This window comes from Perna viridis, chromosome 4 (assembly GCF_037379345.1).
Source record: "Perna viridis isolate PV_CMFRI_1.1 ecotype Kerala chromosome 4, ASM3737934v1, whole genome shotgun sequence".
NCBI lineage: Eukaryota > Metazoa > Mollusca > Bivalvia > Mytilida > Mytilidae > Perna > Perna viridis.
In genome coordinates this window covers 11,918,065-11,938,585 of record NC_142448.1, presented here as the reverse complement: position 1 = coordinate 11,938,585, position 20,521 = coordinate 11,918,065, and the positions used below count along the sequence as shown (strand labels likewise).

Here is a 20,521-nt window from a genome sequence, read left to right as displayed (position 1 = left end):
GGAGGTTATTTAGATTTCAGTTACCGGTACTTATTATAGCAATACAAAGATTGAACTTTCTCTCTGCTTCTCTGGATTAAGTATAAAACCCTATAGTAGTAATGTAAGACTTGAGTATCCACTAAAAGTGTTTCTTATAAAACTTACATATCCAGTGAAAATGTTTCTTATAAAACTTATGTATCCAGTGAAAATGTTTCGTTAAAAATTATGCATCCAGTGAAAATGTTTTATTAAAAACTTATGTATCCAGTGAAAATGTTTCATTATAATTTATGTATCCAGTGCTAATGATTCATTCAAAACTTACGTATCCAGTGAAAGTGTTTCAGCCCCATTCTCGTCCACAACATAGACTCTGATCTTTACAGTATTACGGACAGTACCTGGCCATGGAGCAAGATAAAAATCTGGTGATTGTAATGTACCATAATAAATAACTACATTTTCACCAGACGATGCTGGATCCTTGCTGTGTGATACCACCTTATAGTTCAACTCTCCATTAGAATTATCTGGGTCAGTATAACCAGAGCAGGAGATCTGAACAGGTGTGGTTAAAGGTTCTACAGGAGAAGTGGTATCCAGTGTACAGGTTCCACCACTAGGTTTGTTGTTGGCTTTCAATATAAACTCTGTTGAACTTTGTAATGTTACAACAGAACTGGTCTTGCTAATTTCCAGTTTAAAAATGTATTGAGAATTAGTTTCAGGTAGATTTCCAGCTAAGATGACAAAATTTTCACTGTGTATGCCTGTTGATGTCATGTCAGATGTAATGGTCAGCTGAACTCTTTTAGAACTGGCATCCTGTGTGAAAACTGACCACTCGTAATACTTTGTGTCACTAACAGCACAATTGAAACACTCGCCAGTAAAAGCCATATGTTGACCAGCATTAATAATGTAGCTTCCTTTAGAAGCACAGTTGATACATTTGATGATAGGAACTGGGTCATCATTAGATGATATTTCAATCTGAGAAAATTAAAAGGAAGTACTGAGAATACATCAGGAGAAAGATGTTGGAGAATAGATTGACCTACTAACAATACATATATTTTTTTCATTTCAAAAGATATTAAATTTGCTTTCAATGGCTTATAACAATAGTCTTTCTTGATTAAAATACCACTACATGTACTATAACAGTGGGAATGTGACCTATCAGTAAAGATGTGTGCATGAGAGATTTACAAGTGTACAAATACACAAACCAGATGGTTGTAGAATGCCCCATGATTTTAATCTTGAAACATGACAATAAGGCTATGCAGTATTTCTCCATATTTTGCATTATACTATATATGCTATCTTATCTCTTGAGTGACGGTACCTCTTGAATAAAGATATCTTACCTTTTGAGTGAAGGTACCAGACACTCTTCCATTGACTGAAACAGTCAGTGTGATGGTATAGGTCTGACCAGACAGCAGATTACCTGGAGCTAAGACTACAGTGCTGCTACTACTGGATGTAACACCACTACATGCATCTGAATATCCCGATGGTGGGGTCTACAAATACACACACGTTTGATTGTTTATTGTACTCCACTCTAAAAGACATGATTTACTTTAAAAAAAATCAAGCCCCCACCCCCTCCTAGAAATGTTACCTCCTCACTGTAGTTATGGTATAAAAAAATAAAAAAACAGTTTCTTGATCACTGCATCTATACATTATACATTCAGAATCACTGCATCTGTACATTATACATTTAGAAAACCAGTTTTTTTTTTTAATCACTGCATCAATTCATTATACATTCAGAAAATCAGCTTCTTGATCACTGTATCTATACATTATACATTCAGAAAACCAGCTTTTCGATCACTGCATCTATTCATTATACATTCAGAAAACCAGTTTTTTTATCACTGCATCTATTCATTATACATTCAGAAAACCAGTTTTTTTATCACTGCATCTATTCATTATACATTCAGAAAACCAGTTTTTTTATCACTGCATCTATTCATTATACATTCAGAAAACCAGCTTTTCGATCACTGCATCTATTCATTATACATTCAGAAAACCAGTTTTTTTAATGATCTACACATCTATTTGCATTCATGTTTTTTGGTACCATCTTTGAACATCCACAATTTACATGTGAACTTTAATTGCTTCATGTTAATACAATAATTATTTCTTTATCTGCTTCGAGCTACGAAGAACAAATGTGGTCAACCATAATCAAGAATTGTTCATAATCGGAACAGTAATTGCCACAATGTAAAGTGAGTGACCTTTTACCAGTGTACAAAGAGTTATAAAAAATAGCAATAATATACTAAGTCTATATTGCCTGTAATATTAACCTGATGTATAGCAAACCCTCCACAAAACAACTGCATGCTTATATCATACTAAAACCTGTAGTGACTCATTAATTTAACATGCTTGTTTGTGCAACCAAGTTTTCCCAAAGCAGAACATAACATGCATTTCTTAAATTTGTTATCTACTCTCAATTAGCTGTCAAATTCTGTATTTTCTTTTTTACAGATTAAAAAATGAAATAAAATAATATCAATTTGTTTTAATATTTACATATTGAAAATATGTTTAGGAACATATATGATTACAACCTTTCATTGTCAGTAAGAAATGGATATTTCATATTAGACCATAAGGTTGATATAAAATTGAACATGGCTGAAAAGGATAAGTTTGAAAAGGACCATTTTCAGATTATTTTCATAGATATTCATTTATTATAAATAAGACATTATCTAAAATCAAAACTCAAATTTCATAAACCCACTTTCAGTCTATTATATATCACCAATGGTCCCTATTGCCTTCCTAATTCTGGATGTTAACACAGAAATAATTAGCCCAACTTTCCTAAAAGTGTGAACCATATGAGCATATATTGACCCCACAAAATGCCAAGCTATAAATACTACATAGCTTTATATATCTTACTGTATGTCCAGGTTCCTGTTGGTAATACAGACATGTTAAAATTCATATGGATTGTTTGTATGAAATCCATGATGTAGTCTAGTCAATCAATATTTTATCATTAAAGCACCTTGTTAAAAGGAATGTGTTCAATCGAGTACAGGGAATTGGTTCAAATTCACAGATTAAAAACAGATTAATTAAAATTCTAATTCAATGTGTAAAAAATGTGGATCCCAGTTTTCTGAGACAATGTCCATTCATAACTTATATTGACTAAGTATATATCATGGAGTTCATACAGAAATAAAAAAGTCAAGAGGTAAAAAATACACTATCAAGCCAAAAGTAACTCTCATTTTTAATTCCCCCATAGAATCTATACAAAATTATTGGTTTTCAAATAACAAAAGTGAGGCCATTTCACAAGTGATTTTAAAAAATGTACTACCTTATGAAAGAGAAAGACATCTAGAGAATAAACTAATATTAGGGTTTAAAGTTTTATTACCAAATCCCCAAGTATCAATGATAACAATAAATTTTTATAGAACTTTTTTTCTATTGAGTTCAATTCATTGTTAATTCAAAGTCATCTAGTTCTAACCCAAAAATACTCGAACTTTTGTTTTTCTGATGCTGTCGGTAAAGTTTCGCTTTTTACCCTTTGACCTTAAGGACGCTCTTCTATGGAAACACAATTCGCCTGATCCCAATTCTGTTTCCCGATTGACCAAACACTGATAACTTAATGGCATTTGAAAAAAATGTACAGAAAATTTGTAATGAGCTGCCATGTGTTATTTTCTTGACAGAAATGTAGAAAAAATTTTACTGCGTCGGTTATCTTTTTTTAAAGATAGTACTTGTTTATCTTTCTGTTGATGAAACTTTGATGCTGTGACAGCTTCATAATTTTTTTTTTGGAAAAGTGTGATTTTATATAGATTCTGTGGGGAATTTTAAAAATGTGACTCACTTATGGCACAGTGCAATAGGAGCATATCATACATGTAAGTAATAAGTTAAATTGACACAGTTAATAAAAAGGGTAAGAAATGGTAAGAGTTGTATAAAGTTCTTTGGGGATTGTTTGTAAATTTTATGAAGTTATGTAATATAACTAACTTTGGGACAGTTTAGGCTTAATACACTGTACAGTGGTTTATCAAGAAGACTAAGTTATCCCAAAGTTGATTATGCAAGCATAATTAATCAAACTTATCACTTAACTGATTCCAGTCCAAATCAAGATTTGATTCTTTACAAAATGTTATTTAGTTTTGGATTATATGAATCAAAGACTGCAGATCAATCGTATTAATGACATCACAGTACCAAGTTAGTTTATACAAAATAACCTATGTTGCCCAAAGAGAACAAACCAATCAGAAGCCTTATTACAAATCAAATTAAAATTATATCTACATAACGAGTTTGTTACATACATTTTTGTTAAATCACGACAGGTCAACATAATGTTTTAGTGAAAGTAATTATTTCTCGAATTGAAAAAGAGATTTATATTGTGGGCAGCAAATTAAAGATTATGATTCCAGTAAAGAGTTTTTTTTGTAGCAAAGAAAAACCCAGCAAAGAGGTTTTTTTTGTAGCAAAGAAAAACAGAGATTATACAAGGGACACTATTATATCACACTACAAACAGAATTGATATTTATTAAAGGAAGAAAAGTGAAATATTGATTTAGTTTAGATGAATATTTATAGATACAACACAGAATAACCACAGATTATAAAGAGCTTGAACTAAGTATAAGACGTGTTGACATACCAATGGATAGGATACATTACAAGCCCAGCCGTAGGACAGAACAGTAGTGGAACTATCAGGGTCAAAGGAGCTGGAGCCATCCACATGGATTGGACTTGTGCCAGGGTACTTCATTTTACTCCCACCAGCTATTAGGGCGACCAGATCCGAGTCCTGAACAGTAAGATTATATGCTACATCTTGAGATAGTGGTGTGTAGTCGTACAGTGTTGTCAGCTGTACACAGTATTGGCCGACATTAAGGCTTTCATCTAGTATTAGTTTTGGTGTATTGGTAATAGTATCAGATAATAATGTTACTGGATTTCCAACCATGGAACCACAATGACCATCATAAACCTTCCATTCATAAGATGTTGTATAGTGTGTGCATCCATTTTTTTCTACTGTAACTTCAAATGTAGAAGTTGATGACTTTTTCCTTATCTTATTCTCCTGACCTCCTATAGTAACCTGCATGACATCACAATGAAGAGGTTCTATAACAAATGAACCAGTAATAGTTTCTGCATTGATAACATTGGAGACTTCTAGTGTATAAAGGTATGTTCCAGCAGCACTAAAAATTTTACTGAGAAGGCTATCTTGTGTTGAGGTTACAATATTTGTTGGTGAAAATGTCCAATTGTACGTCACCCCAATCAAGTTGTTTCCAGTTACTTGAAAATTGACTGTGTAATTTACAAAGAAGTTAGAGTTTGATGTGTCAACAGCAACTCCTGATATAGGTCCAATTATGGTGTATATACATTGAATGGATTCCATACTGACTTGATTAGAGGCATTGACATACAGATTATAGATTCCAGTCTGGGCAAAAGTGTGTGTGATACTGTTTCCAGATCCTGTTTTAGAAGTAGATGTTCCTGTTTCAAGTATGTAGGAGTATACTACAGCTGTTCCTTGGGATACACTAAGTGTTGATGTGACCTGGTTATTGACCTGTCGTGTCACATTGCAGTCAGACACAGCAAATCCTAGTACTGCTACCTCTATTATAATACCAACTTGATCGGTCATTTTACTGATATGATTGTATACTTTCAGACTGACTGTAAATGATCCAGGAGAATTAAAGACATGATTGATGCTACTGACTGTCAAGTTTTGCATGTTTCCATCTACCGTCCATTCAAATACAAGGTTATCTGCCCCTGAATTGTAATTTGCACTTACGTTGATTGACTTGCCTGTTTGTGCTAGACTACTATCTGGTAGAACAGTCAAGGTATTAATGGCACCTTCTACATAAATTGTCATTGTGTATGAACCAGTACTTACAACATTTGAACTTTTCACTGTTACAGTGTATGTACCTGAACTAGAAAACAGGTGACTGAAATTTGGACCAGTAAATGTTAAGGCTGATGATATACCATCAGCAACTGTCCATGTGGTTGTATAGCTCTCTCCAGTAACTAGGATTGATGTAAAAGAGACGGTTGTTCCTGAGGCAATGTATGGGAAAGATTCATTGACTCCTGAACTGATGCTGACTCCTGTTACAGACTCCATAACTGTTACAGCCTTATTCACAGTAACTGTTCCTAAATCATTACTTATTTCAAGGATGAAAGAATACGTTCCTTTTATGGAGAAAGAATGGTTGAAACTTTTCAAGGTGGAGCTCAATAAGTATGTACCAGTAGAGTTTTGAAGGCTCCATTTGTAATTGAGTTGTGTCCCTTGTGTAACTAAAGCTGTTATTATCACATCTTCTCCAGTTCCAACTGGAGATGTCTTGTCAAAATGAATGCTTCCACCTGCTATTTCTTCCTGTACTGTTACATTTATAGAAGTTGTATGCTCACTATGAAGAGAATTCCATACTCTTACAGTAACTTCATAGATCACTGCGCTTGTAAATGTATGTGTTATATTCTTGTTCAGATTCACATGTGATGTACTGAAGACGTATGATGATCCATCAGATATCTTCCACTCATAAAACGTGTCTGGGTGATCAGTATTTGACAAAGCTGCAAAGTTATATGGTGTATTTTTGGCAGCATACTGACCTTGAATAAGGTTGGAATTAATGGTGGCATAAGTAATATAATCAAGTACATTAACATTTTGTGTTTGAACAATAGTGCTAAAGATGTTGTAGACTTTAACTAATACTTGGTGATAGCCAGATTTGTTATAAATACCAGTTGTGTAGTTAACAGAATTATGGAAAATTTGTGGACATGTCACACAATCCTGCCAAGTGTAGGATAGATCTGTACCATCAGCAGCAGTTGCTTGGAGAGTAAACGTACTATTAACAAACTTAATACTGTGCGGACAGCTAATAATTACGCTAGTAACAGGCTCCTGTACTGTGATATTGAAGTTTGAGGATGTTGAGCCAACATCATTCCCAGCTGTTAGTATTATAGTATACACTGCTCCAGTTGAGTAGGAATGAGTCTGAGAGATTCCAACTCCTGTTGAACCATCTCCAAAGTCCCAGTTATATGCTACACCTGATCCTGATGTTATAGAAGCAATAAAAGATGCTGTAGAACCACTTTCCACATAAGCATTGCTATTTTGAAAAGTACAATTCAGACATGTTATCTGGAGGCCTTCAACAAGATACTGGACCTCATAGGTTGCTGTCCCATTCTGATTACTGACATCATTCCAGACCATTACACTAATGGATCCATTAACCTCACTTGTTTTAGTAGTGGAGAATGTGTTTGTACTTGTGGTTGTTATGGCACCATTATGATTCCATGTGTATCTCAAACTATCTCCATTGGTAGCAGCAGCGATAAAAGTGATAATGGCAGAACCACCTGTTGCTAGACCAACAGGGCTATTACTAGAGACTGTCAACCCTGATACTGATTCCTGAACTTGTACTGTTGAATATCCAGTAATGAAGCCACCTGTGGAAGTTGCTTGTATAGTAACAGTAAAGTTGTATATACCTGCTGTGTTGAAGGTGTATGATGTTGTAAAACTTCCACTACCCTTCTGTAGATTACCATCAAAAGTCCATGTTAGCACTAAATCACTGAGGTCATAATATAGGACATCAACAGTAACAGTGAGTGGTGATCCAGCAGCAACATAATTCTCATGGGTAAAGCCAATAATGTTGAAAGTTGATGTATCAACCACATAGATTTCCTTTGTAACAGTCACTGTACTTAATATATTCCAAGCAGTCAGTGTTATGTTAAAATGGCCAGTTTTGTCCAAATATGGTTTGTAGACATTGTTTGTAATATTTCCAGATGACAAATTGTTGTCTGAGATTTCAAATCGATATGTTAAGGAGTTTCCAGTAATGACAGATGCAGTTATGGTTGCAGTGCTATTCACCAGTACTATACTACTGGTACTGATAGTTAATCCACTTATTTCATCAAGAACTTCAACAGTGACAACATCTTCTACAGTATCAGCTTGGTTTGTCACATTCACTTTTACTTCATAAGTTCCAGAGGTTGCAAATACATGTGATCTCTCATTTAATGTACCTATATCAACTGTTCCATCTTTGTAGTCAAAGCCATAGGTCAATGTACCATAGTCCTTACTGGCTAGATTAGGAACACTGGCAATAAAATCAATACTGGCTCCAGTCTTAATTTGGATTGGTGAAGCAGTTAGTGTTACAGAAGTAAGCCTTTCTACTACTCTTACTGATTGTGTCTGTTCTTCTATATTACTAAAGTCATCTGTGATCAGTATTCTGAATGTATAAGTTCCATTGATAGCGTGAGTGTGAGATTTTGTCTGTGAAAGGGATGTTGAAGAGGTCTCTAAGCTCTCTGTTTGTATACCACTTTCAAATTCCCACTGCAAAGTTACAAAGGCATTGGCATTTACACTACATGTAATGCTAAAGTCCACTGCATTCCCAATAGATACTACTGATGGAACTCCTACCAGTACTAGATTTTGTACATTGGCAGCATATCTACTACTGATGATCACAGAAGCATTAGATGTTTTATATCCATCAGATATTTCAACAGCCACTTCGTACACATCTTTGGCTGTGAATGTATGAGTCCATGAAGTTGAAGTAGAAGTGCTTTGTATTGTTCCATTTAATGAATAAGAATAACTTGTTGGATTTCCACTTACAACAGATGTTGTAAAATTAATAACTTTACTAATCTCTACTAAGTAGCCATGGCTGAAGTCAGTAAGATTAAATGTTACATCCAGTGGCAGGAATGATTGACTTGCTACAGTCTTGGTTCCAGATCCAACACTGTTGTTCACATATATATTGACAGAGACAGGATTGCCACTGTTGTATGGGAATGTGTATTCCATATAAGCAAATGGTTGGGATATTCTGTATTCACTGCTATCACAGAGACTACTAACTGCTGAAGATACACTACTTGGACATGAGGACTGTAATGTGGAAGTTGTTGTCACTCCATTTATTTCCCAGGATACTTGTAGGTTTGTGCCTCTCTTCACAGCAAACACCAGGTAAGTTTTGACATCTGCATCAATATAAAATGTAACTACCCCTGATACAGTTGTTTGAATAGAAGGATAAATCCAGACAAGATCACCTACATCTTCTTCTACTGTAATTGAGCATGATTTTGATAGATTGTCATTTGGAAGGCTGAGCTGATATGTGTATGCCCCTGCAGCAGTTGAGTACTGTAAAGACTGGGGCATAGTGACAGTTTGAGGGATGGTATAAACTGCCTGGAAATAAAATGCTGTGTTGTTCTTCCATGGAGAAGGTACTGCAGAAAAATCCAGAGTTTCCCCAGTAGATACCCAAGTTGAACGTACAGACTGAAGGGCATTCTGAAGATTAGGAATATCATTAGTATCTGTTGTGATGATATCTTTTATATTGTCTGTCTGTAAAGCTATAATATCACCTTCATTGACCTTGATGCCATTAGCATTTACAGAATAGTACCCTGCAGGCCCTGCTGATAAAAGGACTGGGGTCTGGCCTACTAGTTGATATGTTGGTTGATCCCCAACAAATGGTGTTGAACAAAATGAAGCATTCATCGTGTTGCAGTTACATGGATCAGCTATATTGATACAGGTGTTTGTGTAGTAACAAACTTCCTTTCCTTCATTACAATAGGGGGCAGCACTGCAGCTGGAAACTGTCCCTGAACAGGAGGCATACCTCCCACCATTTCTATCACACCCTTAAAGACAAAAATTAAACTTACTATAACATTCGATCAAACATCATAAATTGAAGTAAAATGTATTAATTTTTTATTTTATGACAAATTATTTTAAATACTAGTAAATACAAGAATGCATATAACAGATATCCACAATTTTTTGGTTATTTTCTACCAGTTCAATACACAAAAGGTAAAAGTTTGGCTACCTGAAACACAGTAAGTTTTAACAGTAAATCTGACTTGCTTCAAATTAACATAAAAGAGCATTATCAAAATATTGCATAAGGTAATATATTGACCCCTGATCCATTGCTAAAGACATGGGTATATACCTGGAATATCAGTTAATTAATGAGAACCTACCAGGTTTGATCAATGTTCCAGTGCTACAGACAGGGGTGTATACTTGGAATACCAGTAAAGTATCTTTGTCGACTATATCTGTTTTGAAGTTCCACTGCTGTATTTCTCCTTGATGGGAAAACCATAATCCTGTAAACAGAAATACATTTAAAGTTCAGCTAAAGACAACCAAATGACAACAGCATTTGATCACTAAATTTAAGACAGTTATGTTTTCTAGTTCACAAGAGACAAAAATGTAATATTAACCATACAATTATATGCTTTCAGGGTCATCCTAACATGAATGCAATTGGAACAGATAATGATATAAGTGACAGTGTGTGTTCAAACTTCATAGAATTAAACAAATAAGACAAAAGACAAACCAGATTTTATGAACAGTCAATTTAACATATGTGGTTCTCAAATAAAACTTGAATTCTTGAACAACCTCTATAATGAACAACAACCTCCTTGTCAATATACAAAAGTATTAAACTGTAAATAAAGTACTATCTTACCCATCTAATATAACATATGTGGTTCTCAAATAAAACTTTAATTCTTGAACAACCTCTGTAATGAACAACAACCTCCTTGTCAATATACAAAAGTATTAAACTGTAAATAAAGTACTATCTTACCCATCTAATATACTATCTTACCTGTGTAATATATTATTTTAACTGTCTAAAATAATATCTTACCTGGAAACAAATTAATTTTATTGAGGACATCAGCAGGTAAAGCTACTTCAGGAACTGTAGTCAGACTATAAACTGTTCCCAAAGACTCCAAATGCCCAGTTCCTACTAGATAGGATGGTACCTTCACTCTCTCTACAAATAAAGACACAATATTTTTTTCATCTCTGTAATTGCTTAACAGAACAATTAGTTATCAAAAGTTCTAGTCCATATAGGTATTTAGACCTTAAAAATAAGGTTAGTTGTCAACAAGCTAAACTTACAAAAAAGTCCATACGCATATATATCTGACAATATTTGTAGATTGAATTATGAAATAATTCATGGAAACTACATTTCAGCATTGGGTTTTCACCACAGGTTGGCCTTTTATGTTGCCTTATTTTAACTGAGGCAAAAAACATGAGGTAAAATAATGACATAAATGACAAAAAAACAATTATAAAATTGAGTCTCTATGAATTATTTCTATTCTCATAGGCTAGTTTCTCCAATTTATGAAGACTATGTGTTGCATGGAATGGCAACTGCAAAATTTTACTGCAAAAATTGGAAAAATTTAATAAAACTTATTTATGACAATGGAAATAAGACTGTCATACGTCTATAAAGCTGGTCATACATTTATAATTGTTTTACCATGGCTGCAGTGTAAAGACTTTTGAAGCACATCCTGTTAGAAAAAATTATTTACAATAGATTGATTTGTTCTTGAAATAATGACATATATTGTAAAACAAAGTGGAACAAAAGCTTCATACATTAATAGGGAAGACTGTACAGTTTACAAACATCGACTTCTGGAGAAAAAAAAATATTGAAGGTGTTCATTAAAAAAATTTAAATCTTGTTTATAATAATATTTTTTTAAATCTCTACTTTAGTATCCCAACTCAAGCAAAATCTCATGTCTTAAGAAATGAATGTTTCATTGGGATGTAAAAGACTTGACAAACCATTAGCATATTTTCAATGAAGTGTGCTAGAGCTTTATGTCCAAAATGTGCAACCGACCAACTCTTGTACATGCCAATGAAAAGCTTTGATATGACTGCAGTGGTCAAACCGTGAATAACCAAGACAAGTGTGGACACAATATTAGATTTTGACACATTTAAGCATAAGGAATTACAATTTATTATGGATACATCAAATGGTTTGGACACTATATTGCACAAAATTTTAAATGAAAATTTAAAATTTTCAAAATCAGACCAAAAATAAAAATGTCATATTTTATTTCAGGTGTGGCCCCTTTGACCCCTTATAACTAGAAAACCATAAGAGAAACCTGAATTTGATTTAAATATGCAGGCAGGGGTTTTTATGAGGAATCAAATAAAAAATTGGAAATCAGATAAAAAAAAAACAAGAGGCTCCCATGGGTTAATTTTTGGAAACTTGGTAGGACTTAACATGTCATAAGAATCATTTCATCAGTTGAAAGTTTCTTTCTATCTACTATAGTTTTCAAGATATTGGCTAAAAACATAATTTTTGCCTTTCAAGGGCACTTTTGTAGGCCTTATCATAAGAATCAATTTAGCCATTGAAAGTTTCTTCCTATCTATCATAGTTATCAAGATATTGGCTGAAAATTGTATAAAAACCTGTCATTATTTGTCTCTAAAGGGCAATAACTCTTAACAAGGAGTCATCCAACATCTTTGATCCACTGTACACATTTTTAGGCTGTATCATAAGGATTTTTTAGGCAATTGAAAGAATTTGGTTAAATCTTACAATTTTGGAGGGATATGAGAAAAATTTGACTCACTGACTCCTTTATTCTATTAGTAACAACGGCCATGTTTTTCGACGGATCAAAACTCCCCACATCAGATCTACACAGAATACCCTACAGAATTGTCATACAAAATTTAGTTCTAATTGGTCTGGTAGTTTCAGAGGAGAAGATTTTTGAAAGAAATAACATTAAATATAACAGTTTTTGAGATATATGCAAATACATCCAGATCAAAAATATCCACATCAGTTCTATGCAGGATAAAAGAAACATTCATACCAAGCTTGGTTTTAATTGATCAAGTAGTGTCAGAGGAAAAGAGTTTTGAAAAATTGTTAACAACAATGATGGACGACAATGACTGCAAAGTGATGGCAATAGCTAGCATGGCCTTTGGCAAGGTGAGCTAAAAAGTTTGGTTTTTTTTTTCGGGTGTGGCCCCTTTGACCCTTATAACTCGAAAACCATAAGGATATCTGAAATCTGATTGAAAAATGCAGGCAGGGATTTTTATGAGGAAGCCAATAAAAAAATTTTAAAATCATACATAAAATAAAAAAGTTGATTTTTTAAGTTTGACCCCCCCACCCTATAACTTGAAAACCGATCAAAACACATAAAATCTGCTAATTCCAGAATAAAATAAGGGACACAATAAAAAAAGAATTAAAACAGGAAAAAAACAAACATTCAACATTAAAACAATACATTTTTGGACCCTTTTTTTTAATGGTAGGGGCCATTAAGTCCAAATTTAAAGGAACCTTCCTTTAGTGGTAAGTAAAATCATAACAAAATTTCAGGACAATTGGTCAACCACAACTAAAATTATCTCAAAGAAACTAAGTTTCCCCAGACAACAACATTCCTCTTAATTTTTTTCTATTTTATTTATAATACATAGAAAATAAGCAATACACAGTGATAAAAAAAGTAGTACACTTAACACTGGGCACTGCCTACATAAATAGACACATGAAGATGTGTTTCATAATCATTGACTCATGAAACATCATGTGTTAAGCCAATTATCCAATCAGATTAGAGTACTTCAGTGATATGTACCATAAATGTAATTATCAAATAATGACAAAAAAAACATTGATGGAGCACAAAACATGATGGCTTCAAATGAAAAGGACTTGAAATTTTTTGTTATTTCATGTAATAATAGAACAAAGACTGACTTTGCAGATGTTAATCCATACTACTACAGGACATATTATGAAGCTTCTGTTTCTAAAGAACCAATGTAGAGGCTAAAAACCACTAATTCCACTTCCCATAGGCTTCTATGCTAATTTCACAATATTCAATGGCTTCTCTGGACTTTACCTTAACTTTAACCTGCAGATGACTATATATCAGCATGATTCTACATATGTCAGCTCACAATCCTCAGAATGGCATGTGGGGTTAGCAGACTTGCAGTGCAGTACTGGTCACCGGAAGTGAAGGGTCTATAAATAGCATGGGAAATCCCAGTGTTTTCACAAGATAGGGGTATATTTAAAAATCATTATGGAGATTAGGCTTCACATCACAAGAAGCAAAATGCACCTATAAAATGTACAGAAATGTTTTTCCTTTCAGAAACTCTTTAAATTTTTAAAATAAGATGAGAACTTTTTTCACAGCACTAAGAGGAACAGGGGTAATTTCTGCGTAGGACTATTTTTGCGTACGTTCCAAATGCTCATTGGTTGAATTGGTGGTCTGTAACCTAAATAGTCACTTTTTGTCTTAGAAAAAATAAATAACTATACAGGTATCTTCCTACACACATACTGAATGCATTTGCAAAGTTTCAGTGAAATGTGACTAGCACTTTTTTAAATATTTGATTTTTAAATATAGGGTAACCAAGTTGTGCGAGCAAAAAAGTGAAAATATTCTACCATACTGAAATGCATTAAATATTTGCAAAGAACTTTTTCTGACTTTTCAAATAAAAAATATCAATCACAACTTGTTTTTTAACAATATTAATGAAGAAATAGTTTTAAAAGTAATCATTTTCTGAGAAATTGGTCTATTTTTAAAAATTTATTTCTGACATGCCTCCCCCTTTTTCTTGATCACATGTCAAAAATCCTAAATCTTTAAATTTTCACAAAAGGTGATATATTTGGCATTAAATTTGTAAATACAGTGTTTTCACATTAAAACATGACCAGTAAATGGCACCTAAAGCAAAAAAAGTGCTCAATAATGGATTTTCCATGTTGCCATAGGGGAATGCTTATATGGCCTTAACCGCAGTAATGAAAGTGAGTTTTTCCTCATTTCTAACCTAATTTTTGCTCAAATCTACACAAAACTTGATTTCAAGTGCTTATTACTAACATATTTAGGTAAATATAGCCCTCAAAGTTTAATATTTGATATTTTTACTAAATTTTCTACACTTTTTACAAGATAGGACATAAAAATCAGCCAAAAAGACCAATTTTCCATAATTTGGACCTATAACTTAAAAAAATGCATATTTTGAAGGATTTTTGTAGTGTATTCCTCTCATGGCAAAGTTAACAAGATCTTCAAGTAGTTTAAAGCTATTTCAAGAAACTTTTCATTTTGCCATGGCTTCATCTTAAGGCTAAAAACCACTAATTCCACTTCCCATAGGCTTCTATGCTAATTTCACAATATTCAATGGCTTCTCTGGACTTTACCTTAACTTTAACCTGCAGATGACTATATATCAGCATGATTCTACATATGTCAGCTCACAATCCTCAGAATGGCATGTGGGGTTAGCAGACTTGCAGTGCAGTACTGGTCACCGGAAGTGAAGGGTCTATAAATAGCATGGGAAATCCCAGTGTTTTCACAAGATAGGGGTATATTTAAAAATCATTATGGAGATTAGGCTTCACATCACAAGAAGCAAAATGCACCTATAAAATGTACAGAAATGTTTTTCCTTTCAGAAACTCTTTAAATTTTTAAAATAAGATGAGAACTTTTTTCACAGCACTAAGAGGAACAGGGGTAATTTCTGCGTAGGACTATTTTTGCGTACGTTCCAAATGCTCATTGGTTGAATTGGTGGTCTGTAACCTAGAACAAGCAGTAATTTTATGTATGTGTGAAACTATCTTTATCTCTGTACTAAACACACAATTACACTGCAGTACAAATTATAACAAACCTCTCAGAGAATACTGGCAGATGTAGTACTTGTTTTCTTTACAGCTTTGTGCTGACCATGTGCCTGTTTTGTCTAGAGTGTAACAATCAGTTTCTGGGGCTGAACCTACAGGGTTATAGTTGAATGTCGACTGGTTATTGGTCCACATTAAATAAGCTTCAGCATTTCTGTCAGTTAGACCAATCCAAGCTTCCTGGGTTACACTGGATAGAAAACATTTATTAATATCACTAATGATACTTTGTGTGTTGTTCATAAAGATCACATGAAATCAGTAATGACAAGGTTTTACACTCTCTATGACTTAATTGGATCATTAGTATTTCCGATGCTTTAGATAACAGTATGGTTAGTACCTTTCTGGATCAGGATATTTTTTCGGTATACTTTCTAGATCAGGGTATTTTAAAGTATCCAGTTCTGATATTTTTAGATTAAAAAATAGTTGTTTCAAACTATATGTTGTCAAGAGTTTTCTCCCTAAAATAAGTTTTCTTTGGACTATAGGCTGAACTTAGTTGTATTATATTATGCAGTTAATAGTTGGTTGTTGTTATAATTAATGAAAAGAGTATTGATCTAATATCAATATCAATGTATAGAACTGATGTAGCTGTATGCTACATACAGTCTATGGAATAATATGTGTGTCAACATTACATTTTAGACTTTCAACTGTTAAATGTCATGTAGCATGATGCACACATAAACATAAAACTTGAAGAATAGAAGATATTATCTTATAGGTATACAGATAAAACATGTATACATGCTTAACTTCATTGCTAAAACATTATAAAATAGTTTACCTTCCAAACACATTGGACACAACAAAGGCTCCAAGGGCTGATGAGTCAATGACAGCCAACTCTGACTGTGTGTAGACTGTGGTACAAGCAGTGGCAGCAGTGGGCCAATCAGAACTAGTCTCATAGAGTTTATAGCAATGACCGTTATCAGAATAGTAATGTCCACCAAGAGCACATTCAGTGTTTGGTGCTTAAATAGAAATTAAAAATTTTTTATAACTTAGATAACTTCATATATACAATAATATAAAATAGTGTCAAAATACAGTGTTGGTGTGTCTTTTTGTCTCCTTCAGCTTTTTAATCTATGGATATGATTAGAAACCTTATCATCCGAAAGAGACCCAACATTCTTTATAACTATTTTAAAATAATACTTCCAATACAATGACAGTGATATTGTTTATGTTAATAAGGCTGTTTCCTCCAAGTAGGAGTTTCCAAATTTGTTAAAGAAATGGATACAAATTTATTCTGAAGAAGATAAAAGTTTTCCAAATTTATAGTCGTGGATATGGTGTTTCCCTAAGTAACTGTTTATGACTTGCCTTTGTTTTGGTTATTTTCTGAACTACAACTACAAATATAAAGTTTTGTGTACTTATTTAATTATTCTATGATTTCAAAATTTAAAAAAAAAATATCACTCATTTTCCAATAAAAGAGAAGGAGAAGGATGAGAGCATCAATAACTCCACAGTATATCTAGAAATTAACTCCAGTGTTAGAAACTAAATGGCTGAATCTTCAGGAAACACACATTTTCACAATAAACCTTGGTATAAAATTACAAAAACAAGTTATATACTTGACCACATGACTGACCTTAACCAATCATGTGGACCATATATGGTACTATTACAGACTAATAACTTCAAATAGTGATGTGACCATTATAGCAGATTTGACTGTACTAGAGTGACCTGACCATTATAACAGATTTGACTGTACCATAGTAGTGTGACTCTTTTAGCAGATTTGACTGTACTATAGTGACCTGACCATTATAACAGATTTGACTGTACCATAGTAGTGTGACCCTTTTAGCAGTTTTGACTGTACCATAGTAGTAAGACCCTTTTAGCAGATTTGACTGTACCATAGTAATGTGACCCTTTTAGCAGATTTGACTGTACTATAGTGACGTTACCATTATAGCAAATTTGACTGCACCATAGTAGTGCCACCATTATAACAGGTTTGACTGTACCATAGTGACGTAACCATTATAATAGATTTGATTGTACTAGAGTGATGTGACTATTTACTGCTAGGAGTGAATTTTATATGATCATGATGCAGAACATGATAAACAAATACTCCATGTTGATCTAAGTTATAATGACATATAGCATGACAGTGTGTATATTTTATAAGCATATATACTATATTGTAAAAGCATAACTAAAATCTCATATGATGGGAAAACAAGCAGTATTTCAAGGATATTCAACCAATAGCAGTTAATAAATCAAGATTTTAATGGAGAAAGCAACACCTGCCATGACTGCAGTCAATCAAGCCTTATCAAAAACATTATAATCATTACATGTAAAAATGCAGAAAACAGTTCAAAGTTCAAAGGCTAAAGGGTGGGTCAGGTCACACAGGATATTGAAGCTAAAATATCAACCAAGGGGCAAAGAAAATATATAAAATATAATGATTCTGGAGGCTGCATGCCATATACAACTGGGATTTTCTCACTCACCATTTTCATTCCCAATCACATGCCAAATGTCATTCCCAATGAAGGAAATATCATTTTCTATTGGAAATATACATTTGTGATCTAAATGTGATAGTTTATAAGGTAACAATTTGCATGCATGTGAAGTTTAATTTTTTTTAATAACATGTTAATAGCACAACAGTCAAATGTTTCTTCAATCAATGATTTTGTCAAATCACATATTTAAAATTTAGTATGGTATGCCAAAGATTTAATTATTGTAAAATGATCGAAGTATTCTCTGACAGTTGTGGGGTTTCATAATAAGTAGATTTAAAACTTACTCCCAGAACCTTGCCCATCTGAAATTCATGGTGTTAACAGTTCAGATGTTTGTATACCATAAGTTAGACGCTTTGTGGTATAAATGATTGTAATTAAACATCTATTCATAATTATACTGAGAGCTGCATAAAGTTTTAATGACAACAGATACAACAGATAACAAAAACAGGACATCATAACATTAGATTAATAAAAAATTCTAGTAATAATACAAATATTAACAAAAATCAATAAGAATTAACATTAGTAAGAGGCTCCCAGGAGCCTGAATCACTCACCTCGCCTTTCAAGGGCAATAAATTAAATAAGAAGTTGTCCATTAATTTTGACTCAAGAAAACTTTGGTAGGACATATCATAAGGATCATTTCAGCAATTGAAAGTTTCTTACTATCTATTATAGTTTTCAAGATATTGGATGAAAACTGTAAAAATAAAATTCATTTTTCACCTTTCAAGGGCAATAACTCTTACAAGTAGTCTGACAACTTTTATTGTTGGAGACTTTTATAGGCCTTATAATAAGGATCATTTCTGCCATTGGAAGAATTTTGCTAACCCTAACAGTTTTGGAGACATAATATGCAAAAACTACTGTCTGACACCTATGTTCTATTTTTAGTACCAGTGGTCATGCTTTTCGGCAGATCAAAAATCCCCATAACAGTACTATGAAGGATACCCAAGGAACATTCATACCAAGTTTGGTTCCAATTGGTCAAGTAGTGTCAGAGGAAAAGATTTTAGAAAGAAATAACATACAAAATAGCAAAAAAATGTAAAAAAAAAAAAAAAGAAGGGCAATAATTCCAACATGGCTTAATGGATTTAAACGAAAATTTGATCACAGATAGACTGCATCATGCTGAAAACTTTTACCTATGTCAGAATTTGGCTAAACCTAACAGTTTTGGAAATATAAGCTAAAAACTAATATTTTTCAACGAATCAAAAATCCCAAATGACGCGGACAATGACAACGGACGCTAAGTGATGGCGATAGCTCACACAGCCTTTGGCCAGGTGAGCTAAAAATGAAAGTCCTCCTTGACACAAGTTATTCATATGATCAAAATCCAATACAAGGATTAAATGATTATAACTGGAATAAACCAAGAATCAACAACAGTTTGTTACTAGCTACAACATAAACAACTCTGGCCTAATGATGAATGTAGCAAGAACATTATGCAGCATGTTTTACATTCATAGTTGCTTTCTAGCATTTAATCCATGGCAAAGATTATTCCTACCTAGTTGACAAAGTATACTGTGTGATGTAGAACAAGCCACACCCTTCAATCCTCCTGTTGATCTGTCAATCACAATACATTCACCAATCGATGCATCTATTACATCTCCAACCATGAAATAAGCTTGGTTACCATTGGTCCATACATAGCCATTTCCACTTTTCTGAGCTCCAAGGTAAATAGTTGAAAGTGCTACAAAAAATGTGAAAATTCATTGGCCACCTCAAATTACACAATTTAGAAGCTCTCTAGATGGGGACACCTTTAATGAACCCTCTAGATTGGGGCACCTCAAACTACACAAATTAGAAGCCCTCTAGATGGGGACACTTTTAATAAACCCTACAGATTGGGCTACTTAAAGGTACACATCATAGGGGCCCTCTAGACTGACATGGTTTTTATGTACCCTTATAGTCCTTTTCGATTCTCACGCCTTTTTTTTTTATTTTAAGCAAATGAAATAACCTTCCAACCTGAAAGACTGATTTACTGTCCCATTGGAGCAATGGACAACAGTAGACTTCAAATTCATATATTCCATTCATTTGAACTGCAGTAAATACTTGGATACTTTTAAATAACTTATTTTAAACCATTTAGACACTTGCCAAGGAGAAATAATTTAATGTTTACTGTTCTTCTTTTCC

At 33.4% G+C, this 20,521-nt stretch overlaps 1 protein-coding gene across 10 annotated transcripts in view; it reads right to left on the bottom strand.

The window, feature by feature from the left end:
- LOC148618873 (polycystin-1-like) overlaps positions 1–20,521 on the bottom strand; it is an 80,431-nt gene that overhangs the window by 25,615 nt on the left and 34,295 nt on the right. For 7 of the 10 annotated variants that reach the window (XM_088578187.1, XM_088578191.1, XM_088578190.1 and 4 more), the window contains 10 exons: positions 19,872–20,063; positions 18,619–18,636; positions 16,603–16,792; positions 15,794–15,996; positions 10,893–11,024; positions 10,204–10,332; positions 4,709–9,855; positions 2,938–2,952; positions 1,359–1,517; positions 311–978 (listed from right to left, as the gene is read on the bottom strand). In XM_088578187.1, the coding sequence (XP_088434313.1) occupies positions 311–978; positions 1,359–1,517; positions 2,938–2,952; positions 4,709–9,855; positions 10,204–10,332; positions 10,893–11,024; positions 15,794–15,996; positions 16,603–16,792; positions 18,619–18,636; positions 19,872–20,063 (6,853 nt within the window). The remainder of the gene's footprint in view (positions 1–310; positions 979–1,358; positions 1,518–2,937; positions 2,953–4,708; positions 9,856–10,203; positions 10,333–10,892; positions 11,025–15,793; positions 15,997–16,602; positions 16,793–18,618; positions 18,637–19,871; positions 20,064–20,521) is intronic. The other 3 variants (XM_088578189.1, XM_088578188.1, XM_088578186.1) reach the window with 2 other exon arrangements.